The 27,687-nt window shown below is 38.1% G+C and overlaps 1 protein-coding gene across 1 annotated transcript in view; it reads right to left on the reverse strand.

Annotated features, from left to right (window-relative positions):
- The window catches only part of CNTN5 (contactin 5), a 649,216-nt gene that overhangs the window by 408,250 nt on the left and 213,279 nt on the right, over positions 1 to 27,687 (reverse strand). Inside the window, exon 7 of the mRNA XM_055548167.1 lies at positions 8,505 to 8,607. Within this exon, the coding sequence (XP_055404142.1) occupies positions 8,505 to 8,607 (103 nt within the window). The remainder of the gene's footprint in view (positions 1 to 8,504; positions 8,608 to 27,687) is intronic.

Below are 27,687 nucleotides of genomic sequence, written 5' to 3' on the forward strand. Positions count from 1 at the left end.
GGAAACTTCATAATCAAATACAGACCTTGGAACACTCTCAACTGGATTTTACCACTGCTGGATCAGCTAATGACTTTTTTCACACCTTCTCTAACTTTATTTCTGGAAAAAACATTCTGTCTAATATCTTTGGTTATGCTGCTGTTGGTGCTCTAATTTTGCTTCTCATAATCATTCTTCCTGTATTGTCAGGATTCTTCAGTAGAACATTCAGAAGCTCGCAACTGAGCTGCATCTGGCTGTTTTAAGAAATAAAAAAGGGGGAGATACTGGGAGCCAGCGTGAGGAACTCCGCCTGTGGCAAAGATCATGAGGAAGGAGGCTTGGCATACACAAAGGCGGGATTGAGCCTCAGGAGTCCCCCTGAAAATTCTCGAGCATCTACCCCCAAAACCAGAGTCTGCCTATTTTACTGCTTTGTGCTCTCACCTACACCTCTGACTTTACGGGGGGCTGTCCCCCACCGCCTATCTCTGAAAAAAAGTTAACTTACAGCTCCAGTTAATAAAGTTCCTGGGGGTGACAAGAGTGTTTCAACCTACAAACTCCTTTGGAAGTCCTCTAGCCTGCCTGAAAAGGTTCTTCTGGCCACATGTGATTGTTCACAGCCTCCCATCTGTGAGAGGCATGAGATGTTCTAAACTGTCAAAATACAGATTCCTTTGAGCAGTTAAAAGATTGATTAGAAATTGTATTGGTGAAGGGTTTTTCACTTGTTGGGCCAATGTTTGCTATTAAGTTTCCACATCCCTTACCTACTGTGTCCCTGGAAGTGTATTGATTAATATAATTGGTGTATAGGAATGTAAGTAGTAGCTTTAATGTTTGTAACCTTGGAAACTTGAGTTAATTCTTTTCTTGTTATAGTCCACCATACCTTTGCCCTATAGGAATGCAACTTTATCTAATGCTTTCGGAGGGTGGCACCTGGCTTTAGAATAATCACCTTTAGAGAAAAATAAGTTTTCTGAAGAAAGGGTCATAAAATGTTAACAGGCCTCCTGGCCAGAAAATGATGTAAATCACCTAAACTTTTGCATATGACAAGTTTGCAGGAAGAAAGCCTGGCTTTGATTAGGATCAAGGACTGCTGTCCTTGCATGACTCTACCCCTTCCCCCATTATCCTCTATGCAAAACTTAAGGTATAAAAACTACTTTGGAAAATAAAGTGTGGGCCTTGTTCACCAAAACTTGGTCTCCCCATGTCATTCTTTCTCTCACCTTCTGGCTGAATTCCCATCTGGACCGTGGAGGCTCATCAAACCTACTAATTTTGCCTGGGCTTCTAAGATCTGAGTGCGGAGGCCTTAGTGTCTCCTTTCCTTCGGGAGAAAAGGAGGACGCCTGCGGCCTACGTAGGTGATGCAAATTCCTTGTCTGGAATTGTATTGGCTTTCCACTTAAACCAAGTTACTCAGCTTCTTTTCTCCGCTGAATTTTCCTACTGAGCTATCCTTATTCTCTTACTCTTTATATCTCTAATTAATATTTAATTAAAGCTATTGTATCCAGTTCACCGACGCCGTCCCCGCTTCGAATTCCCTGGATCCACCGGGGCTGGACCTCAGCAAGTGGCGCCCGAACAGGGACATGCATGCGTGTCCAGTCACTTCAGTCATGTCCAACTCTTTGTGACCCTGTTACAGACTGTAGTCAACCAGGCTCCTCTGTCCATGGGATTCTCCAGGCAAGAATACTAGAGTGGGTTGCCATGCCCTCCTTCAGGGGGTCTTCCCTACCCAAGGATTGAACCAGCGTTTCTGATGTCTGCTGCATTGGCAGGCAGGTTCTTTACTACTAGCACTGTTAGGGGAAACACACTGATTGAAATCACCCACCCTGGCCAGGCACCATAGTAACTATTTGCATGAGTTGTTTTATGACAGGATATCCTGTAAGGAATAAGGAACTAATAAGCCACCACTAACCGGAAGAGTTCAGGAAAGGTGGAAAGGAGACACCATGTGCCTGTCCACTTCCCAGAATCCCTCTTGCTAGCATCCATCTTGGCTGAGTGATGCGTGCATCACCAGGAAAGACTCTGAACTAGAATGTTTGGCCAAAAACTACCTGGAAACTAATCCCATCACCATAAAACCCAAGACTGCGAGCCATGCAGCAGAGCTGTTCTCCTGGGATCTCTTACCCTGCTGCTCTCCACCCTGGTGCCCTTTCCCAATAAAAGCTCTTGCTTTGTCAGCAGATGTGTCTCCTCGGATAATTCATTTCTGAGTGTTAGACAAAAGCCCAGTTTCAGGCCCTAGAAGGGGTCCCCCTTCCTGCAACAGCACCACCTGGGAACCCCTAATACATATACATATATCTATTCTTTTTCAGATTCTTTTCCCATATATGTTATTACAGAATATTGAGTAGAGCTCCCTCTGCTATATGGTGGATACTTGCTATTTATTTTACATATAGTATTGCGTATATGTTGGGGCTTCCCAGCAGTATGGGCTTTACTAGCGGTAAAGAACCCACCTGTCAATGCAGGTAGACATAAGAGATTTGGGTTTGATCCCTTGGTCAGGAAGATCCCCTAGAGGAGGGCATGGAAACCCACTCCAGTATTCTCGCTTGGAGAATCCCATGGACAGAGGAGCCTGGTAGGCTACAGTCCATAGCGTCACAAAGGGTCAGACATGACTGAAGCAACTTAGCACGCATGCATGCATTGTGTATATGATAATCTGAAACTCTTAATTTATCCCTCTCCTCCTCCAGCCTTTCCCCTCTGGTAACCATAAATTTGTTTTCTAAGTCTGTGAGTCTGTTTCTGTTTGGTAAATAAATTAATTTGTATCACTTTTTTAGATTCCACATGTAAGTGTCATCATATGGTATTTTTCTTTCTCTGTCTGACTTAGTATGATAATCTCTAGGCACACCATATTTAGAGATAATGTTGAAATGAAATATTTATTAGGGTCCTAAGAGAGTCCTTACTTACATTGTCCTTTAATCTTTTATCTCTCATTTCCTTTCAAGAGTACTGTGTCCAGTGTTTAAAAGCCAACCTGGGAAATATCAAAAGCAGTGCTTCTTTCCAAACTAAAGTCATGAAGCTTAATGCTGAGTAAGAAAAGGCAACACCCTTCATTTCTATTTCCCCCATATGCCACCAACCACTTTAAAACGTTGTATAATAATGTAGTTGCCAAAAGGCAGCCAATTAAGTCTGCCTGACCCTAACCTTCTACTCTTAATAATTCAGTCTGAGTGGGCAGATGAGTGGCAGGCAAAAGAGAAGGTTTAAAATGTTCATTTCCAACCCTGATCGGTACCATTTCTCTCCTTTCAGAAAACATTGCACCTAAATTGTTGGAAGACAGACAGATCTTAGTTATTGCAGCAGTGTGGGGAAAAAGCTTCTAAGCTTCTACTGCTTCACTGATAGCCCGTTTTCCTTTTAATAACTTTTTAAAACACTTCTACATTATACTTATTCTAATTTCACTGGTTTTGTCCCATACTGTTGGAATTTCTCCCTCTCCCCACTTTGGTGAAACTGGAGAACAGCTTGTGGTGATCTCTTGATAATAATCTTCCATATGTCTAAAACAGCCTTTTCTCTCCAAAGTGATTAATCCACCTCCTCATTTTTACACTTTGCTGTATTTCCCAAGCCTTGCACACCTTTGTTTCCCAGTGGATCCTCTTTAAGCATTTCCCATTTCCCACCCCCCTGGGGAAATCATACCTTTGCTAAACTGAGCAATACTAAACATATCATCTGACAGTCACTTCATGCATTCTCTCTGTACTCAGTGTTGTATAATTCTATTTGCAGAGATTTCCAAGGGGGTATAAATAGCATTCTCCTGTTGTATTCTTTTGCAGTAGCTTATAGAAAAACCATATGATTTTTTAAAAATTCAGATTTAAGTAGAGATTTCTTTAGAAGAAAACTTACAGCTTACAACTTTACTATTGGCTTTTAAAAGTTTATTAAGGGGTGCTTTTGTTTTTATAAAATACATTTCTTTTCCATAAAGTGGGCATTTTTAATTGAAGTGTGATTGATTTACAAACTTGTGTCAATTTCTGCTGTACAGCAAAGTGATTCAGTGATACACACACATATATAGGTACACATTAAAAATATCCTTTTTCATTTAATCATAGGACATTGGATATAGTTCCCTGTGCTATATAGTAGTATCTTGTCACTTATCCATTCTATACCAAACAGCTTGCTTCTGATGCCTCCAAACTCCCACCCCGTCCTCTCTCCTCCCCCTCCCCCTTGGCCACCACCAGTCTGTCCTCACTGTCTGTGAGTCTGTTTGTTTTTCATAAATAAGCTCATTTGTGTCATGCTTTAGATTTCACATTATAAGTGAGATCGTATGGCATTTCTTTTTATTTTTCAGATTTTTATTGGAGTATAGTTTAACATACTATAGGAGTATAGTGTGTGTGTGTATATATATATATATATATAATATATATCAGATCAGATCAGATCAGTCGCTCAGTTGTGTCCGACTCTTTGCGACCCCATGAATTGCAGCGCGCCAGGCCTCCCTGTCCATCACCAACTCCCAGAGTTCACTGAGACTCACGTCCATCGAGTCAGTGATGCCATCCAGCCATCTCATCCTCTGTCGTCCCTATGGAGTATATATATGTATATGTATATACATACATACACACTATTGGAGTATAGTATAACACAGCTTTACAGTGTTGTGTTAGTTTCAGGTGTACAACAAAGTGAATCAGTTATACATATACATATATCCACTCTTTTTTAGATTCATTTCCCATATAGGTCACCACAGAGTATTGAGTAGAGTTCCCGTTGCTATGTAGTAGGTCTTTATTAGTTATCCATTTTATATATAGTAGTGAGTATATTGCAATCCCAATTGACTTTTTATTTAACTTCAAATTAGACAGGTTGGTGAATTTGTGTGATACTAAGATACAGTAAACTTTGGTAATCTAAAATAATTTGCCTTTCTGTTATTTTCCTTCAAGAACACAGAAAATGTTATTAGTTTATATATCTTTAAATTATCTTTTTTTATTTATTTGTTTTTTAATTGAAGGATAATTGCTTTACAGAATTTTGCTGTTTTCTGTCAAACCTCAACATGAGTCAGCCATAGGTATACATATATATATATCCCCTCCTTTTTGATCTTCCCTCCCATCTCCCTCCTCACTCCACCCCTCTAGGTTGAAACAGAGCCCCTGTTTGAGTTTCCTGAGACATGCAGCAAATTTCTGTTGGCTATCTATTTTACATATGGTAATGTAAGTTTCCATGTGCAACTATAGCTGTATTAATTTACATACTCTAAGTTGCAATACCTGAATGTGTTTAGGGACAAATTATGTAAAGAGGTAAATGTACTTTTCAAAAAGAGTAAGAACATAGCATTTTTCTTTGTGAGCAGTGGTGGAAGTGTATTTTGACATGTTTAGAAAATAAAGTTTATTATTTATTATCTATTAATAAAAAGTATACTGGATTAAGTGGGCATATAGCTTTCAGAGTTCATTTTTCCTTCAAAAATTATTTCCTGAGTGCTGTGTGCCAGGCACTGTGGTAGGCGTTGGAAACACACAAGTGAAGACCGCAATCAGGATCCCTGCCCTCACTAGGCTTAAAACTTAATGATGGGTACTTGCTGGTTATTCTGTTTGTCTCCCTTGCTGGTCACCCTCATCTTCCCTCAGAATCTCTGACTTCCTTTTGTATTGCCAACTGCATTCTCTGGGCTTGCAGGCTGGCTTCTAGTTCCCTTTCAGTCATGAACTCAGAAGGAGAAGATCAGAATGCACAAAGAAGAAGTCAGGATATGAATTTCCAGCTCCTTTCCTCAGCTGTGTTCATCTAATACATCTCTGCACAGCTATAGCTATTGTAGAGTCGCCCCCAGACAACACCGTATCTTCAGGTCTCTGTGCTTCTGGTGACACTATCTTCCACCCTTGCTCATTTTGGCTTCAGGATGAGAATAACTTCTTGCTGTCACTAGTCTGCAGATACTTCAGTTTTTTTCTTAGTTCTCTTGGATCTTCAATTTATGCCTAAATTCTTTTGAGTTATCTGAGTCTTTCCAGTGGGATTCCTGACTGATAAGGTGATTTTTTTTTTTTTTTAAGTAATGAAATACATATGTGGATACTTTAAAACTGTGTTAAGGTTGATGAAGAAAAATACAAGATTTAGATACAGAGTAATGGGTGTGAGTTATATACTTCAAGTATTGTAGATGAACTCTTAGAAGACGATGTTTAAGTTGAGGTCAGAGAATGAGTGGGGGCCTGGAGAAAACAAGGGCAAAGCCCATGAGATAGAATAGAGCTTAGTATGCTCCATGCAAGAATTTGGTTGTCATAGTCTATGGGGAACATTTGGTTAAACTACTTTATGTGGACAGACTGAGGGGGCAAATCAGCTTGAGTGGCAAGGTGCTGATCGATATCTAGTGGCAGGTATTGAAGATTTTGGACAGACAAAGGTATACCAGGGAATCTTGTACTTATTAAAGTGGGATGCAGCTCAGGTGAGCTGTAGGAATAAAGCAGATGCTCAGGTATTAATTTGAATTGCTGTGATCCTGTTGAGATGCAGTGATGATCTATTCCACATGATAATGTGCTCTACAGAAATTAACATATGTAAAGATGCTATTTCTTTGATCTTATTTACTTTCAACAGAGTGGTAAATTAGTCTTTAGGTAGGGATAAATCTCTTCATAACATGTTCTTTTTCTTTATTCCATAATTGTGACACTTCACATAAAGAATAGGCAGCAGAGACCTTCTAAACGGTCTGTGTGCTTTGTTCACCTTCCTACATATTTATTTATTTTCATGGGGAAAGAGGGAGTAACAAAGAAGGAGTGGAGAAGCTGAAGAAAATATAGCATTAAAAGAACTTAATTTGGCAGTTAGATCCAGCCTAGAATGAAATGGACTTTACGGATCAATTTACTAAGCATATTTCAAGACTTCCGAAAGCAAACATATCAAATGTATTAAATAAGCCTGCCTGGGGAAATATCCCATATTGCTTTTTCTCTATAAATCTAGTTCTCTAATTTGTTTTACAGTATGACCTCCTTTCGTTTGTGGCTTTAGTGCAAATTCTGACATTTAAAAATTATTTAACTGTAGGATATACTAAAACCTTTGACATCAAGCCAATATAATTATTTTTGTATTTATCAGAATTGAGCAGTTCACTTGGGGCATTTTCAAGAATACCTGACACCACAACTTTGGAAAATGATGAAAAACATGACTTTTATGGTAGTATTTAATTATTAATATATGTGTGCTTGGAAATCTTCCTCGGATATCTGCCAAGTAACTCCTGGATGAATTTTAAGTTATTGAAATATACTTCCTCTTACAGGCATTTTTTGTTGGACTGCTCAACACTTTTGATGGACCAAACAACAATCTATTTTGTTTTTAATTGACTATGATCTGACTCCTATTTAGATTTAAACATAATTGCATGTTATCTCAAATAGTTTTAATATTAGAAAACACGGTGATTACTATTGTTATGCTCTAAAACACATTTTATTGCAGAATTTTTCATATTTACTAAGATTTTCACACCCACAGACTAAGCCTACTACAAATATATTTATAGAGCATGTTTTATTTCCATGTATGTTATATTTATGCTGTGGGAGTTTGCTCACCATGACTGAAGTTGAATGATTAGTAACTCTGATAGAGATGCAATTATGCAAATTATAATTATAGAGTCTAGAAAGGACTCTGAGGTCTTATCACCATAAAAAAATAAAACAGCAACACTCTATTTAAAATAAATCATAATACTCTAATCAAATATAATCAAAATCTCACTCCTGTTTTTATGCCCTATATTTTTAATGTAAACATCATTGACAAGTGATTATACATTGTGAGATTTAAAATCTCCAAAATAGAATCATTAAGCATAGCAGGCATTAGAGTGTGGTATAAATCATCTTCCTGATTTGGGGAATAGTGGCATGTTGTACATATTGACAGCTGGTGCTATTGTTATCATTATTCCAGAAGACATTAAAGTAATCTGTTGGACAGTGTGACTATTATCTTTGTGATTTTTATACTCTTGTCTTATTATATCTTGTCAGAATCTATATCTTTTACATAGGGAAAGGATAGGACCTCATCCCTTTTTTATTTACATCATTGCTGCATAAAATTTAAGAATGATACTGAAATTTTAAGACAAGTAAGCAAAGACATGTGAAGCTCTTCTTTTATTACATTTCCTTTATGTTAAAATAGCAAAATTATACACATTATTGCCCAGAGAAATGACCAAAGAGATAATTATAATTGGTTACTTCATCAATTCCCACTTGCCTTTCTTTAAAAAAATGAATAGCCACCAAGGAGCTTCAAGGTTTAATTCAAGGAAAATAAAACCTAGCAAAGTAAGTGATATAAAAATAAGACATGTCACATTTTAATAAACAATTGTGTCTAATTATAGAAGTATGTGTACTTACTTGCCAAGTGCAAAGCATTCCATCTTAACAGTTGTTCCCTTAGCAGCTGTAACCGTGAAAGGGAAATGGACCTCAATTTTCGGCTCATATTCTCCCATCACACCTGGGAAACAAAGAATAGTCTTTAAACATTAAATGAAGGTCACAATTTATTTCCAGTTCTGGAGATGTTACATTGAAAAACACTGTGTTGTCCATATCTGTCTGAAGACAGCTAAATTTTTGATGCACTGAAATAAGACATGCACACAGACTTAAATTATGATGAAATTCTAATCTATCTTTAAGGACTGGATTGCATGTATGTTCAATACCCTTTAAAATAATAATTATTGAAAGTGCCAATCAACTGGTAGTTTAGCTACTGATTATATTTCAGAGGAAATAAGTAACTAAGAACAAATCCCATGGTAAATAATAGTGTTGTTGTTGTTGTTGTTTTTAATAAGTAAAGGCCTCAGAACTTTGTCATTGTCAGGTAAATGAATGCTTGTTAAGTCAACATATATTTATTGAATATTTATTAAATATCTATAATGTGCATACAGAGAAGGCAATGGCAACCCACTCCAGTACTCTTGCCTGGAAAATCCCATGGATGGAGAAGCCTGGTAGGCTGCAATCCATGGGGTCGCTAAGAGTCGGACATGACTGAGTGACTTTACTTTCACTTTTCACTTTCATGCATTGGAGAAGGAAATGGCAACCCACTCCAGTGTTCTTGCCTGGAGAATCCCAAGGAAGGCGGAGACTGGTGGGCTGCCGTCTATGGGGTCGCACAGAGTCGGACACGACTGAAGCCACTTAGCAGCAGCATAATGTGCATACATTCTGTTAGGCATTGTGGGAGATACAAAGATGAATTATCCATGGGTTGTGCTCTCAAGCATTCAAGTGTATTTTTAAAAAGCAAGTGTATTCTTAAAAAAAGAAACAGTATTTACTCAAGGGTAGGAGAAGAATGGGGCTACTCTGGTGGTGCAGCGTAAAGAATCTGCCTGCCAATGCAGAAGATGCAGGTTCAATCAATGTGTCGGGATCTCCTGGAGAGGGAAATTGTACCCATTCCAGTATTCTCACCTAGAAAATTCCATGGACAGAGGAGCCTGGCGAGCTACAGTGAGGTCCATGAGGTCGCAAAGACTGGGACATACTAAGGATCACAAGCACCAGAGAGAAGAGTTATACATCAGAATCATTGTAATGTAAGATAGAAAGTGATGTTAAAGTGTTAGTCACTCAGTTGGTGTCTGTTTCTTTGTGACCCAGTAGACTGTAGCCTGCCAGGCTCCTCTGGCCATAGAATTCTCCAAGCAAAAATACTGGAGCGGGGAGCAATTCCCTTCTCCAGGGGATCTTTCCAACTCAGGGATCGAACCTGGGTCTCCTGCATTGCAGGAAGATTCTTTACATCTGAGGCACCAGGGAAGCCCAGAAGGTGATAAGTGCCCTGAATGAGGTATCCTGAAAGTATTATGTGCATTTGAGGGAATTATATCAATAGTAAGCATTTGTATAAATGAGAGAAAGATAGGAAAAAGTAAATGGAACTGGAGGAACAATGACAAAGAAATCAGAAACCACCAGGAATAGGAATATCAGTTTCTCTGGCTTCTTGATTTGTGAAGGGAAGTCATACTAGGCAAATTTAGAAATATAAATGGAGTCAAAAAACTAGAGGACCTTGATTATCAGAGTAAGGAATTCAAACTTTAATCTATAAGTAATTTAGAGTCATTGGGGTTTCAAATAGGAGACTGGCAATTTGTATGTGTATATATATATATACTGGAATTGGAGCAGAAAACAGTAGATCAATTATATTGCTTCAATAATACAAGTTAGAAGTAATGAAAACCTGGACTTAAGTTATATAGCAAAAAAGGAGAAGAAGCATTAGAATGAGAAAATTTAAAAAAATAAAAAAGACTTGAACTTGGCACACAATAGGGGTCCTGGTGAAAAGGTTGTGGACCTCATTAATAATAACACTAAGATTTCCAGCTTGGGAAAGAGGTTGAGTGATGCAAGTAAAAGAAAAAAGGACACAGCTATGGTGGGACAGCTGACTTTCATTTCAGGAGTATCATCTTTGATGCCCATATAATATTCATCATAATGTGAGAGGACGAAGCTGGTGGTAATTTGGGCAGGTGATATGCATTTAATGTCATCACTCACAGGTGGCAGTTAAAGCCATGAGCTTGGAGAGTGTTTTCACAGATCAGAGAACAGTATGCTATAAGAGTCACTTTGCTGTACAACAGAAATCAGCACAATATTGCAAAGCAACTATACTTCAATTAAAAAAAAATGCAATAGTGATGACTCCAGTGATTGTGCTTTCTGTTAGTCTTGGAGCTAATTTCCTCCCAAAAATAATCTTTAGCAACCCCACAGAGGACACAATTATGATTGAGCACAGATGCTTCTCTAAGGAGTGTTTGTGTGCATATTTTGGCATGTCTTTCTTCAAAGGCATATATGTACATAGAGATCTGTGTATGTGTATAGCTCTATGTGTAATTCCTTGGTGTGTGGGGGATGAGAAAAGAGAGAAAAGAAAGAAACTCAGACAGAGGAAGAAATAATACCATAAGATATGAAGGCAAGATGCACTGGACATGCAAAGGGGGAAATGGCCACCATTAGCAAAACAAAAAACAAAAAACAAAAAAACACCAAAAAAGCAACTTTATATTTTATATAAACTTTATATTCATTTTTATTATTATTATTTGAATTTTTAAATTTGAGATGGTCTTTGAAGGAAGAATGTGGACAACTTTAGATAGAAAGTGTTTAAGTTCACTGTGAAGAAGATTATCTCAGATATTTTTTTAAAGTAGATGTTTGCAAAGCCATCATTGAGAAAATATCACTGATTTTTTCATCAAGCTTGTGGACACTGGCTTTGTTTAAAACTAGACTTTGGCATCTCTGACATGTCAGTGGCCTCTGTGACACTCTTTCTAATCTTTAAACTGAGGGAAGAGAACTACCGTTAATGTAATGTGCTGTGTCAGGCTAATTCCCCCAATTCCTTCCAAGTCTAATGTTCCCTGAGCACCAGAAGCCTGGCAAATAGCTAGGGAACTAAGTGGTCAGTTCTACAACATCACTCGGAACAGATGTTTAAGAACGTCTTCTCCATCTTTCTCAATAATATTTTTCTCTTCAAACTTTTTTCTTAGATCATTCTGCCCTGCCCACATATTTTTCAACTTCCTTTCTTTTACATTTTTATATTTTTCTTTTTTCTTAAATATTTCCTGATGGCAGTATTTGGCCTGCTGGTGATAACTGGCTGAGTGTATCCAATGATGAGGAGTTTATCTTCAATGTCCTAATACTTGGAAGTCCCTATATAAAGACTCCCAGGCATCCTATTCAGTGGTTACCTTTGACTACCTGCCTGAAGCAGTCCCTGAAGTCAGCTTGTGATCTTCCCATCCCCTCTTAACCCTGATTCTGTAGTATTCTTGTTCCTGTCTGTCAGTCTGATGATTTAACAATACATGATTTACCATGATGCCTATTAAACTTAATGCCCTACTTGCATAGTTCACTGTGAGTGTCGGAAGTTGCTGAGTTCCATAGAATGTTGTAGAAAGGCAGTGAAAGTCAGACTGAATTTAGAAAATATTTATGTACAATTATTTGTAGCACATTGTTTAAAGACATCTCAGAAGAACCTGAATCTCCAAACTTCAGTAATTTTTTGATTATTTTTTCCTACCCTAACTAAAATTTCCCTTTATAATCCATTTTTATAATATTTTGGCATTTTTTCATTAAAGAATGTCTAATAATTGTACAACATTGCAGACGCTTCAAGACTTGGATCTGCCTCTAAATAATACCAAGGGTATTACTGACACTATGGGCTAATAGGAGCCAGATCCATGTCTTCTCTCAATTCTCTTCCAGATAATGTTTGTGAGTTGCAAAGAAGATATTATTTTATAGCTTCAATTCTTAAGAGTGACTCTAAGGAAAGGCACTCCTCATCGTATTTAAGAAATAATTTTTGTCCATGTAGAGGCTTCTGGTGTTCCTTAAATGATTCCTGTACAGCCAAACACATTATTAAGCCTCACTCTAGGGCCCAGGGGGTTTGTTAACATCTGAACTGGATATTAAAAATAGAAAGTTTAAATGCAAGGCTTCAAATTATATTACCTAGCTTGAACTGCACTGTAAGAAATAACTAGTTCTTTGAAACTTCACTCTAATAGTGGTGATATGAGGATAGAGGAGAAAACTACTTAGGTATGTTTTATTCTTTAAAGACTTGATTACATTCAGAGATTAAGCTTTGCTTTGTGTTTCATGGGATAATTATGTTAGAGCTAAAAGTCACATTAAGTTATATAATTTACCTTCTTTCTTTTAAAGATGAGAGGGTTGAGTCCAAAGGGTCAAGTAATTGGCTCAAAGTCCTATTGAAAGCTGTTTGTGGAAAAGGGACAAAATAGGAGTTTTCTCTCCTTAAGTTTATAGCTGTTTTCTTGACATCACTCTGTTGAGGAATTTTAATCACAGAATATAAGAGTCCAGACATATCACAAGTACTAATCAATCATTAACGGTCTTCCATGGATATTTGGATTATTTCAACTGCAATTTTTAATATGTCATCATATGCAGCTTAGCTTGTAATTTATTCATTTTTTTCAGTATGCTTTGATGACAAAAGGAAAGAGAAACAGCCTTATAAGACACATAAAGATCAAAATATTAGGCTTGTGTCTTCAGTCAAGGTAGCTCTTTTATTTTTTGATAACTCCTGGTATTAAGCTAAATATGCTCAAGAGACACTATGTTCTGTCTTCATCTTGTTCCCCACACCTGTCTCTTCTGGCTTAGTTGGCTGACCCACTTTGGAATTATATGCCACTAGAAGATGACCTCAAATTACTCTAATTCCTAATAAACAGAAGGCTTCCATCTGATAGCACAGTACTCTCCTTCTATGTCTTCATGGTTGTTGATTTTCTTATGTATTCCAATTACTTATAAACAGTTAGGGTGCTTTTCCTAAGTGGAATACAATTTAGAGCAGTGTTTCCCCAAGCGCAATGGCAGAGCAAAGATACAATGACTTCACAATAATTTGGAAAATTTACTAAAATTTTAGGCTACAGATGGAGAAGGAAATGGCAACCCACTCCAGTGTTCTTGCCTGGAGAATCCCAGGGACGGGGGAGCCTGGTGGGCTGCCGTCTATGGGGTCACACAGAGTCGGACATGACTGAAGCGACTTAGTCGCAGCAATGACTTAAAAATGTTTGTCTGATAACCTCATGTTCAAGTAATGAGTATTCACATTTTTGTCTTGAACATCTTTGCCAATCATACTCAACAACTGTTCCTTGTCTTCCAAGAATAGCTACTATTTTTCAGTGCTTATTTTTGGGAAGTGCTTCTATCTTCTCTAGCCATGAGAGTTAAATGGAGCCACTATCTTCCTATAGGATCTGCTGTAGTTATGAACTTGTCACGGGCGTATGACCCAAGCTTGACCAATTGGATTACCTCACTGCCTTGGGCACAATCTTTGATTCATTGATGGGCAGCTGATGTTTTTGAACTCCAGACTAGGAGCCCATCTTACTATCTCCTTCATGGCAAAAAAAGAGCCTGCATGTCTGAGAGCCACTGAAGCATCCATAATTGGAAGGAGGTAATCCTCCATTGAAGAGAATTAAGCCAATGACAATTTAGACAGAATTAAGCCAATGCAGATAGAGGAAAGACGAATAAAGAGTACTGGTAGCATGTCAGTTCTACTTGGGATTTAGCTACTTGATCTCCCAGTTATATGAAATGAATTTCCTGTTTTGTTTAAGTTATTTCAAATAGTATTTCTCAGTTGTAACCAAAAATAGCTCTGACTGATAACTCATTGAGCTCAGCATAACCAGTGGTGACTTTATGTCAGATTCTATTTCATAACTTATCCGGTGGCTCAGTGAAAAATAATTTGTCTGCAATGCAGGACATCTGGGTTTGATCCCACGGTCAGGAAGTTCCCTTGGAGAAGAAAATTGGTACCCACTCTGGTATTCTTGCCTGGAGAACTCCATGGACAGCAGAGCTTGAATAGGCTACAGTCCATGGGGTCAAAGAGTCAGACACGACTGAGCAACTAACACTTTCACTTTCATCATGCTCTAGATTAGGCAAAGTAGAAAATGAAATGGTGGTGGTGTATATCAATATACACAACCCACAATGATTCCTATTTTAAAACATTGTACATTTTAATAACGAATGAAATCCTAATAAATATAAATACCCTGTATCTGTATTCTATATCTATATATCCACATTGTTGTTACTGTTCAGTTGCAAAGTAGTGTTGGACTCTTTTGTGACCCCATGGACTGTAGCCCTCCAGGGTCCTCTTTCCACAGGATTTCTCAGGCAAGAATACTGGAATAGGTTGCCATTTCCTTCTCCAGGGATCGTCCCAACTCAGGGATCAAATCCATGTCTCCTGAATTGGCAGGTGAGCTCTACCACTGAGCCACCTTGGAAGCCCCTATATATCTACATATTTCCTAGTAAACGAGGATAAATTAAATTGGAAATGTATAAGATAAAGTACTATGGAAGTTTAGAGGAAGGAAAGACTATTGACTAAGACAGTTGAGAAAAATGGGAGAACTGCTTTAAATGGATTGTGACAGTGGGATCACTGAAGACGCAACAATGGAGAGTTAGTGACTCTCAAGTGGAGTACCCTTTTAAGAAAAACATGGAAGTGAGATTCTGTTTGGAATTTTGTTGTTGTTATTTAGTCACTAAGTTGCATCTGACTCTTTGTGACCCCATTGACTGTACACCACCAGGCTTCTCTGTCCATGGTGTTTTTCAGGCAAGGATATTGGAGTGGGTTTCCATTTCCTTCTGCAGTTTGGAATTTTATCAGAAATATAACTTTACTGCATTGAGTATGAAGTACCAGTGAAAGAGAAATCTCAAACATAAGTATGAGCTAGATGATAAACAATATCTGGGAATGTTGTATTTTATCATTTGTCTATTAGGATGACTCAGCAGTGGCTTGATAAATTTGCTTGAACATTTGTTTAGAAAAATAGTGACAACAATTGATAGGCATCTAATTTATTTAGAGATAGCACCAGGAGTTATTATTATTATTCATACTCTTTGTTACCAGTGCTTACATATTGGCTAATTAAACACAATAAGTGCAATGAAGATGTACACAGGATAAGTACCAAAATGAAGACTTTCTGAACTAAACTATAGTTTCCACATTTTATAGTCTGCACATTTAAATGCATTAAAATGACTTCATGAAGTGTCTTAAGGATTCTACTTTATTTCATGAGAAATATACCTGATGAGAGAAGAGCGAAAGAAAATGACTAAATTGATCACATTATGCATATGTGTACATGCTCAGTCATTCAGTTGTGTCACTCTTTGCAACCCTATCGACTGTAGCCCACTAGACTCTGCTGTCCATGGGCTTCTCCAGGCAAAAATAGTGGAGTGGGTCGCCATTTCCTCTTCTAGGGGCTCTTCCTGACCCAGGGATCGGACTCATGTCTCCTGCACTGGCAGGCATATTCTTTACCACTGAGCCACCTGGAAATCCTCACATTATGCATATAAATATGGCAGAATTTTGTTTATGATTTGCATTAGTCACTTCAGTTGCTCAGTCGTGTCCGACTCTTTGTTACCCCATGAACCACAGCACGCCAGGCCTCCCTGTCCATCACCAACTCCCGGAGTCCACCCAAACCCATGTCCATTGAGTCGGTGATACCATCCAACCATTTCATCCTCTGCTGTCCCCTTCTCCTCCTGCCCTCAATCTTTCCCAGCATCAGGGTCTTTTCAAATGATTCAGCTCTTCACATGAGGTGGCCAAAGTACTGGAGTTTCAGCTTCAAAATCAGTCCTTCCGATGAACACCCAGGACTGACCTCCTTTAGGATGAACTGGTTGGACCTCCTTGCAGTCCAAGGGACTCTCAAGAGTCTTCTCCAACACCACAGTTCAAAAGCATAATTCTTTGGTGCTCAGCTTTCTTTATAGTCCAACTCTCACATCCATACATGACCACTGGAAAAGCCATAGCCTTGACTAGATGGACTTTTGTTGACAAAGTAATGTCTCTGCTTTTTAATATGCTGTCTAGGTTGGTCATAACTTTCCTTCTAAGGAGCAAGCATCTTTTAATTCCATGGCTACAATCACCATCTGCAGTGATTTTGGAGCCCAGAAAAATAAAGTCTGACACTCTTTCCCCATCTATTTGCCATGAAATTATGGGACCAGATGCCATGGTCTTCGTTTTATGAATGTTGAGCTTTAAGCCAACCTTTTCACTCTCCTCTTTCACTTTCATCAAGAGGCTCTTTAGTTCTTCATCACTTTCCACCATCAGGGTGGTGTCATCTGCATATCTGAGGTTATTGATATTTCTCCCAGCAATCTTGATTCCAGCTTGTGCTTCCTCCAGCTCAGTGTTTCTCATGATGTACTCTACATATAAGTTAAATAAGCAGGGTGACAATATACAGCCTTGATGGTCTCTTTTTCCTATTTGGAACCAGTCTGTTGTTCCATGTCCAGTTCTAACTGTTACTTCCTCACCTACATACAGGTTTCTCAAGAGGCAGGTCAAGTGGTCTGCATAGATATCGTACAATACTGTACTCATCTTTTCAGGACATATTAAATATCAACCTGTGATTTGTAGATAAGTGATGCAAATTCCAACTCCATCCCTGGCTCTGGTGAAACATTGTAGCAATGGATAGAACTTCTGTGGATCCATTTTTCTCACTTATAATTATAATCCTACCTGGTCTTGTGGGTATAGTTATCTAGTAGTTGTATGTTAGGAAATATATGTTACATATTAACAGATCATTTTTTACTTGCTGTATTTTATAATAAACTAAAAGTTAAAATCTGTGGAAACTTTAATGACTTAAAAAAGTGCCCAGAGCCTTCTTTTCAATTCTCTGATGAACCTCTAAGTAGACAAAATATTGTTTTCTCACTTTAGAAAAAGTGTATGCTATCCTGAATCATAGTTTCTCCAGCTGAATCACTGTTATGTAAATCAAGAGATAGAAGGATCTCTTGACAAAAAGAAATAAGTCACTTGCATTACCTTAAAATACCTGCACCATTATAATATTGTGTACCTGGGGAGATTGAGAAGAATCAGTGTTTTATTATGGAAGATATTTTTCATCATAAATAAATATAATTTGAAAATCAGAGAACAGAATCAGAGGAAATAATAAGGAATATATTTTTTCCCTTCTCCATCCCCAGGAATAAATCGATCAGTGGATTGCCTCACCATGTAATTGTTTCCCTCTGATTAACGAATTTTAAGATACATTTTCTTCCATTGTTCATGCCACAGTCATTTACCCCTTTCTCACCATCATCATCTATGGCATCATTCCCTGTGAATCCATAACTTGGAAAAAGAACTCATAAAGTCTAAAGAAATAACTATATGCATGCTCAACTGCTTCGGTCATATGTGTGTGTGTGTGTGTGTGTGTATACATATATTTTCATATGTATATTTTTCAAAACAAATATTTAAGCTCACTAGCATTATAATAACAGGCTAAAAAGAGCAATCTTGAAAAATTTGATAATTAAATTTGGCAAAACTAATACAATTATGTAAAGTTTAAAAAATAAAATGACATTAAAAAAATAAATTTGGAAATAGAAGTATATTATTTAAAAGTTTGAAACAGAAGTATATTTAAAAGTTTTCCTTTTAAAAAAGTATTTTGGTTATTTTTATAAATTTCTAATGATAAATAAAATTACAGAAACTTTTTCATAAATATATCTACATAACCAGTATATATATATATAGGTTTGTAATAAGTTCATTACTTAGAACCCTTATGGTTGATTCTTTGTCATGTTTTCTTTGACTTTGTGAATCTGTGTGTGTATATTTATTCATGTATGTCTCTTATGAATAAGAAAAAAAAATTTTGAACTTGCTAGAAATTTTGGTACTTTGACTTTTATGAGATTCCACCAAGACCTATGTTGAGCATAACGACAGATCAACAATTCAGTAAACTATGGTTCTTATTTCTACAGCCAAGGGTCTTTCTTTGAAAGTCAGTCCTTCTTTGAATGGATTCAGTAATAATGGATAAAGAGCACTAATGACTCAAAAGGAAATTAAAAATAAAAATAATGGTTCAAAATGACATATGAATAATCTAATAATTAAGTGCTTTGAAGGTCTCTAAATAAATATATGGGAATATTCCACATTAATCAGAGTTGATTCTTTCCAAGTGTGATTGAAATTAGAAATTATATTTCTATACAATTAGTTTGAATGCTTTTTTCTATCAGAATCTTCTTGCTATTAGAAATGGTAAGTAAAATGCCTCAGAAGTATGGTGGACTTTCCTCATTTCATTAAGCACAGTAGTCACAAACTGGTGTATATACAATCCTTTCTACAAGAAAATAAAAGCATGCAGTGTGATAAAAATAAGACAAAGTCAAACTTCAGTTATGAGGAAGCAGTTTCTACACACACATCATCTAGAAGATAGGGAATATATATTCAAATTTCAGGATAAGACCAAGCCAATTGTGGGGTAGAAATGTGGTGTATAATAGATGAGCCACATTTAAGGAGGAGAAATAAAGGGAACAACCATACACTCCTTTAATTAAGATGACTAGAACTATTTGGGTTCAGCTAGGTTCCAGTCCCCAAAGTCAAGGCATGCTATAGACCCTGATCTTGGATTTCTCTAATATTTCTTTCCTCTTATCATTGCATGTATTTCTGGAAAACAAAATCTCTTACATACATTCACTTGAGTGTATTCCTCTTCATTACAACCTACTAGAGCACTCAACCACATTCCCTTTTATTTCTAAATTTTTAACATTCTTCAGAAAGATTATTCCTTTCAGCAAAGTTTCTTACCCATAGCTGTCTATCTATTCATAAAGTAATCACCACGAAGCTAAGGGACTTAAAATATCCTGGAGGAATTAGTTCCGCCAGCTTGGTTGATCAGCTGCATAACTCTGGGAGAAAACGTGACAAACGGGTTGTTTTAAACTATTGTTAAAACTGTATTTTTACACTTTAATCTGCACAGATTGTTTCCTCACTTCAGTCTTGTTATTGAGAGTGCCAACACTCCTGCTGTTAGCACGCTCATTTGAGATACTAAACATAGCAGGCCTTGATTTGCTCTGTAAACAATTCATTACATATTTTACCTCATATACTCTTAATGATTTCAGAGGCTCTATGGATGAAATGGTTCAAAAGATACACATTTTGAGAGGGGGAATGTCGATTATCACAGCCTCATCACAAGGTTTTCTATACATTAAAGACTTGAGATATAAAGAGAGAGAATAAACATTGGCCGAACATCTGCTATAAGCCTGGTGCTATGCCAAGTGAATGAAACTAAATTGTCATTTAAATCTTTCAAGCACAACAAGGTAGATATGATTATTCCATTTTAAATGAGAAAAAAGTGAGTATTGAAGAGGTTCAATATCTTGCTCAATATCTCTGAGCTATTAAATGACAGGTAAGGGGTTCAATTCCAGTATTCTATTAATTCTGAAACCAACTTTCCCTCATTATTCTATGTTCCTCTCCAGGAATAGTTCCTGCTGTTGGCAAAGCAGAATTCATTTAGTCAATGCCAATTCTGTAGATAACTTAGTTCTACTTGAAATATTACTTTCTCATGAAAGTCTTTCCTAACCCTTTATCCCCTGCCACTCTCCATCCAACCAGGCTAATCTCTGTCACTTTATCTTTCATATATGTGCAGATACACACATATACACATTACATATATATGTGTATATATGTTTGTATAATACTCTTTACTATCTCTATGTATATACATAAACATATATAGAGGGAATATGTGTATACATTATTGTACTCACATTTTTGTTGAAACTTATCACAATTATAATCAGTCTATTTGACTGAATTTATATTCTTCTGCTCAACATCTGTTTTCTCTTCTAATTTATAAGCTCAACCAGGAGTGGGACCATCTTGTTTTGTTTCTTTTGTGTCCTTAAACAGTGCCTAGTACAAAGTCAGGGCTCAAGAATATTTGAGAACTGAATTAATGAATCCACTTGTCATCAACTATGTGAAAGATGTGGGATAGGTGACATAGGAGCTAAGAATATTTTATTTTTATGTATTTCAATGCTTATGTTCTTCCTACAATGTAAGGATTGAAAGCAATTTTCTAATTTGAAATTATAAATTAGGGATTATCTATATTTCGTTTTAAATTATTATGATAGTATGTGAGATTACAAATATTTCGTGAATGAATAAAAGTATCTCTACTTCTCTGTTAACTTGGTTTTATAACATCTTTCCTATCCATCCCTTTTATTCCATTCTGATTGTCATTAATTTGGATTCCCTTTCATTTAGCTCGTTAGCTTTGACAATTGCAAAGATCTTTGGTGACATGAGTGGTGGTCATTAATGCCTCATAAGATTAGATATAAGAGAAAATAGAAGAGACATGTGAGATAGAAGAAGCCTTACTGCAAAGGAGAGCAGAGAAAATAGTATGAGAGCTGAAGGAGTGTTGAATCAAGGAAAGGTTACTATTTAAGATAATAAATATTCTAATATGTTTATAGATGAGAATAATTAAGTATGAAGGAAACAAGTGATGCTTACAGGAGAGAGGAAATAATTGCAGAAGGAAGCTCCCTGAATTAGGTAAAAGGACATGGGATCCAGTACACAGAACTGTCAAAAACAGTTCATTAGTCACAATTAAGAGGTAAGATAGCATAAATGGATATGGATACAGATAAGATGTTTTATTTGTTGCTGAAAAAAAAAAGAGATCATAAATTTAAAGCAAAACCTGAGCTCTAAGTTAGGTTTTTTGTTTCTTTCTTTTTTTCCTATGCACAGTCAGCAGCACAGATACAATGATGAAGTGAATGCGATAAAGTCTGAGGCTGAGTTAAAAGTCTGCCAAGAGAGTAGACTATCATAGAGAGACTGGGGAGAAAGAGAGTTAAGAGTGTATAGGGAAGCCCAAGATGGCAGAGGAATAGGACAGGGAGACCACTTTCTCCCCTACAAATTCATCAAAAGTTCATCTGAATGCTGAGCAACTTCCACAAAAAAAAAAAAAAAAAAAAAAAAAAAACAAACTTCTGAATGCTGGCAGAGGACTCCAGGCATCCAGAAAGACAGCCCATTCTCTTTGAAAGGAAGTAGGACAAAATATAAAAGACAAAAGGAGACACAAAAGAGTTAGGGACAGAGACCCATCCTGGGGAGGGAGTCGTGAAGGAGGAGAAGTTTCCGAAGTGTAGGAAACCTCTGACAGGCGGGTCTGTGAGGAGTTTTGAAATCTCAGATGGCAACATAACTGGAAGAAAAAAACAAAAAACAAAAAAACAAAACAAAACATGCACCTGACCACAGCTGTCAGTGGAGAAGTAGCCCAGAGGCTCGCATCCACCACCAGCAAGCAGGGGCTGGACAGGGAGGCATGGGCTGCATAATTGGTGCTTAGGGTAAGTACCAGGCCTGAATGCCCTGAGGACAATCTGAGGGAGTTAAGGTGAGATAGCAACCCAAACTGTGGGATCACCAGAGAGGAAAAAAAAGCTCTAACACACAGCATGGCCCGATCACAGAACAAAGGATGGAACAAACACCAAAGGAGAGCTAGCTGACTGCATACAGGCCCCTCCCCCTCACCGGAGGCAAAGAGGCAGGCCTGCGACTGAGCCAGAAGGCTAGGGGCTGCTCCAATCTTGGCCCCAGAGACTGCATCCTCCACCAAACTGTGAGCAGGCTCCCAGTTGCTAACCACGTCTTCCTAGAATCCTGGACGATTGACATCTGCCAGGAGGGTTGCAGCCTGATACCAGCTCCCCAGAGGAGACACACAGCCCACCTGAGCAAATACTTTTGCAGTGCACCCAGGACACTGAGTGCCTGGACCGGGAGGTTATTAAGACACATGGCCCACCCAGGACAGTGCACTCACCAAGCACCTTGTCACTTGAGCTGCTTGGACCTGGGAAGGGCACAAAACTAACGCCCAACCGAGTCTGTGCCCTTGTGGAGCACCCTAGAACAGGAACAGCTTAGACCTGCGAAGTGCATGAAATGCAGGGCCCACTTGGGACAGTGCCCTGCAGAGCACCCTGGGCCTGAGCAGTGTAGACCCAGAAAACACACGCCACCTTGGGCTGTGGCAAACCCAGTGTGGTTCATATGCTGTGAGCACTCCCCATACATGCCAGCGATACTTGTTTGTTGTGTTCCTCCCTCTCCACAACACAATTGAACAAGTGAGCCTAAATAAGTGACCACCTTCACTCCCTTGTGTCAGGGAAGAAATTAGACACGGAAGAGACTTGCAAACACAGGAAGCTGAAATAAACAAAGAAGAGGGAACAGCTCTGGAAGTGATAGGTGCAACAGATTAAAACTCTGAACCAGAGATCAAATTTCCAATATCTGCTGGAAGATGGAAAAAGCAAGAGAGTTCCAGAAAAACATCTATTTCTGCTTTATTGACTATGCCAAAGCCTTTGACTGTGTGGATCACAATAAACTGTGGAAAATTCTTCAAGAGATGGGAATACCAGACCACCTGACCTGCCTCTTGAGAAACCTATATGCAGGTCAGGAAGCAACAGTTAGAACTGGACATGGAACAACAGACTGGTTCCAAATAGGAAAAGGAGTACATCAAGGCTGTATATTGTCACCCTGCTTATTTAACTTCTATGCAGAGTACATCATGAGAAATGCTGGGCTGGAAGAAACACAAGCTGGAATCAATATTGCCGGGAGAAATATCAATAATCTTAGATATGCTAATAACACCACCCTTATGGCAGAAAGTGAAGAGGAACTCAAAAGCCTCTTGATGAAAGTGAAAGTGGAGAGTGAAAAAGTTGGCTTAAAGCTCAACATTCAGAAAACAAAGACCATGGCATCCGGTCCCATCACTTCATGGGAAATAGATGGGGAAACTGTGGAAACAGCATCAGACTTTATTTTTTTTGGCTCCAAAATCACTGATGATGACTGCAGCCATGAAATTAAAGATGCTTACTCCTTGGAAGGAAAGTTATGACCAACCTAGATAGCACATTCAAAAGCAGAGACATTACTTTGCCAACAAAGGTCCGTCTAGTCAAGGCTATGGTTTTTCCTGTGGTCATGTATGGATGTGAGAGTTGGACTCTGAAGAAGGCTGAGCACCAAAGAATTGATTCTTTAGAACTGTGGTGTTGGAGAAGACTCTTGAGAGTCCCTTGGACTGCAAGGAGATCCGACCAGTCCATTCTGAAGGAGATCAGCCCTGGGATTTCTTTGAAAGGAATGATGCTAAAGCTGAAACTCCAGTACTTTGGCCACCTCATGCGAAGAGTTGACTCATTGGAAAAGACTCTGATGCTGGGAGGGATTGGGGGCAGGAGGAAAAGGGGATGACAGAGGATGAGATGGCTGGATGGCATCCCTGACTCGATGGACGTGAGTCTGGGTGAACTCCAGGGGTTGGTGATGGACAGGGAGGGCTGGCATGCTGCGATTCATGGGGTTGCAAAGAGTTGGACATGACTGAGTGACTGAACTGAACTGAACTGAAACATTGGAGGCGGAGAAGGTGATGGCAGCCCACTCCAGTACACTTGCCTGGAAAACCCCATGGACGGAGGAGCCTGGTAGGCTGCAGTCTATGAGGTCGTGAAGAGTCAGACATGACTGAGCGACTTCACTTTCACTTTTCACTTTCATGTACTGGAGAAGGAAATGGCAACCCACTCCAGTGTTCTTGCCTGGAGAATCCCAGGGACGGGGGAGACTGGTGGGCTGCCGTCTATGGGGTCACACAGAGTCAGACATGACTGAAGCGACTTAGCAGCAGCAGCAGCAGCAGCAGCAGCAGCAGCAAGCATTGGAGGGGTCCTTAGACCTTGAGAACAAGTAAAAGCTGGAACAAGGAACTATCTGAAAACTGAACTGACCCCACACTGTGGACAACAGTGCCAGAGAAATTTCTAGATATATTTTTACTATTATCACTTTTTAATTGTTTTAAATTTAAGTCCTTAATGACTCCTTTAATTTTCATTTTTATAACCTACTATTACCTTGCAAAAAAAACCCTGTTTTTAAAGCAAATTTCATATATATTTTTTATAATTTTTATGATTGATTTTGTTTTGTATTTTCAATATTGTATTTTTGAGACTCTAAACTCTACTCTAGATTTTTAATCTTTGCTTTTTGCTATTTGTTATCAATTTTGTACCTTTAATAACCTAAACTTCAGTATCCATTTTCACTTAGGGGTGTAATTACGGGCTTGACTGCTCTCTCTCCTTTTGACTTTCCCTTTTCTCCCCCAGGTCACCTCTATCTTCTCCTTACCCCTTCTCTTCTCTACTTAACTCTGTGAATCTCTCTGGGATTTCCAGACTGTGGAGAGCACTTAAGGAGTTGATTACTGGCTCGATTGCTCTCTCCCATTGTGACTCCTTGTCTTCTCCTCTTGGTCACCTGTATCTCCCTCCTCCCTCTTCTCTTCTCCATGTAACTCTGTGAACCTCTCTGCGTATCCTTTGCTGTGGAGAACTGTTTCACCATACACTTAGATGTTTTATCATCTGTGCTGTATGGATGGAGAAATCTTGAGGTTAATGTAAGAATAAGACTGAAAGCCAAAGGCAGGAGGTTTAACTCCAAAACTTGAAAACATCAGAGAACTCCTGATTCCAGGGAACATTAATAGAAAAGAGCTCACCTGAAAGCCTCCATATCTACACTGAAACCAAGCTCTACGCAAGAGCCAACAAGTTCCAGAGCAAGACATACCACGCTAATTCTTCAGCAAAGCAGGAACACAGCCCTGAGGATTAAAAGACAGGCTGCTCAAAGCCATGCCAAACCTATAGACACACCAAAACTCACTACTGGACACCTCAGTGAACTTCAGAGGGAAGAGATCCAGCTCCACCCACCAGAACACACATCCGAGTCCCCTAATAAGGAAACCTTGACAAGCCACTAGCCCAACTCCACACACAGAGAGCAGGCTCCACAGTAAAGAGGAACCACAAACTTCCAGCTTAGGAAAGTGCACCCCAAACACAACAATGTAAACAAAATGAAAAGGCAGAGAAATATTCAGCAGATAAAGGAACATGATAAATGCCCACCAAACCAAATAAAAGAGGAAGAGATAGGGAGTCTACCTGAAAAAGAAATCAGAATAATGATAGTAAAGATGATCCAAAATCATGAAAAAAAAAAAAATAGAGTTACAGATAATAGACTAGACACAAGGATTTAGAAGATGCAAGAAAGGTTTAACAAGGAGCTAGAAGAAATACAGAAGAGTCAATCAATATTGAATAATGCAATACCTGACATCAAAAGCACTCTGGAGGGAACCAACAGTAGAATAACTGAGGCAGAAGTTATTGAAAAATTAAAAAAAAAAAAAAACACCTAATTTTACACCTAAAGCAACTAAAAGAGAGGATAAGTGAGGCAAAAGATAGAATGGTGGAAATAAATGAAATAGGAAAAAAAGAAAAAGGAATTAAAAGAAATGAGGACAACCTCAGAGACCTCTGGGACAATGTTAAACGCCTTAACATTCCAATCATAGGAGTCCCTGAAGAAGAAGACAAAAAGAAAGGGTGTGAAAATACTTGAGGAGATAATAGTTGAAAACTTCCCTAAAATGAGAAAGGAAATAACCACTCAAGTCCAAGAAACACAGGGAGTCTCAAACAGGATAAACCCAAGGCAAAACACCCCAAGACACATATTAATCAAACTAACGATTAATTGACTAAGATTAACAAACTAAGATTAATCAAACTAATGATTAGCAAACTAAGATCAAACACAAAGAGCAAATATTAAAAGCAGCAAGGGAAAAGCAACAAATAACACACAAGGGGATCCCCATAAGCATAACAGCTGACCTTTCAATAGAAACTCTTCAGGCCAGAAGGGAATGGCAGGACATACTTAAAGTGATGAGACAGAAAAATCTACAACCCTTATTACTATACCCAGCAAGGATCTCTTTAAAATATGAAGGAGAAACCAAAGGCTTTACAGACAAGAAAAGCTGAGAGAATTCAGCACCATCACATCAGCTCTCTAACAAGTGCTAAAGGATCTTCTCTAGACAGGGAACATGGAAAAGGTTTATAAACTCAATCCCAAAACAACAAAGTAAATGGCAATGGGATAATACTTATTGATAATTACCTTAAATGTAAATAGGTTGAATGCCCCAACCAAAAGACAAAGACTGGCTAAATGGATACAAAAAGAAGACCCCTAAATGCTGTCTATAAGAGACTCACCTCAAAACAAGGCACACTTACAGAGTGAAAGTGAAGGACTGGAAAAAAAATATTTCATGCAAATGGAGACCAAAAGAAAGCAGTAGTATCAATACTTATATCAGATAAAATAGACTTTGAAATAAAGGCCATGAAAAGAGACAAAGAAGGACACTACACAATAATCAAAGGATCAAACTAAGAAGATATTACAATAATAAATATATATGTACCCAACATAGGAGCCCCTCAATATGCAAGCCAAATGCTAACAAGTATGAAAGGGGAAATTAACAGTAGCACAATAATAGTGGGAGACTTTAATACCCCACTCACACCTATTGATAGATCAACCAAACAGAAAATTAGCAAGGAAACACAAACTTCCAATGATACAATGGACCAGTGAGACCTAATTGATAGCTATAGGACATTTAACCCCAAAACAATGAATTTCCCCTTTTCCTCAAGTGTACATGAAACATTCTCCAGGATAGATCACATCTTGGGTGATAAATCTAGCCTTTGTAAATTTAAAATAATTGAAATCATTTCAAGCATCTTTTCTGATCATGATGAGGTAAAATTAGATGTCAACTACAGGAAAAAAAAATATGAAAAAATACAAACACATGGAGGCTAAACAACATGCTTCTGAATAACCAACAAATGAAGAAATCAAAAAGGAAATCAGAATATGCATAGAAACAAATGAAAATGATACACGACAATCCAAAACCTATGGGATTCAGTAAAAGCA

Source organism: Bubalus kerabau, chromosome 15 (assembly GCF_029407905.1).
Source record: "Bubalus kerabau isolate K-KA32 ecotype Philippines breed swamp buffalo chromosome 15, PCC_UOA_SB_1v2, whole genome shotgun sequence".
Taxonomy (NCBI): Eukaryota; Metazoa; Chordata; class Mammalia; order Artiodactyla; family Bovidae; genus Bubalus; species Bubalus kerabau.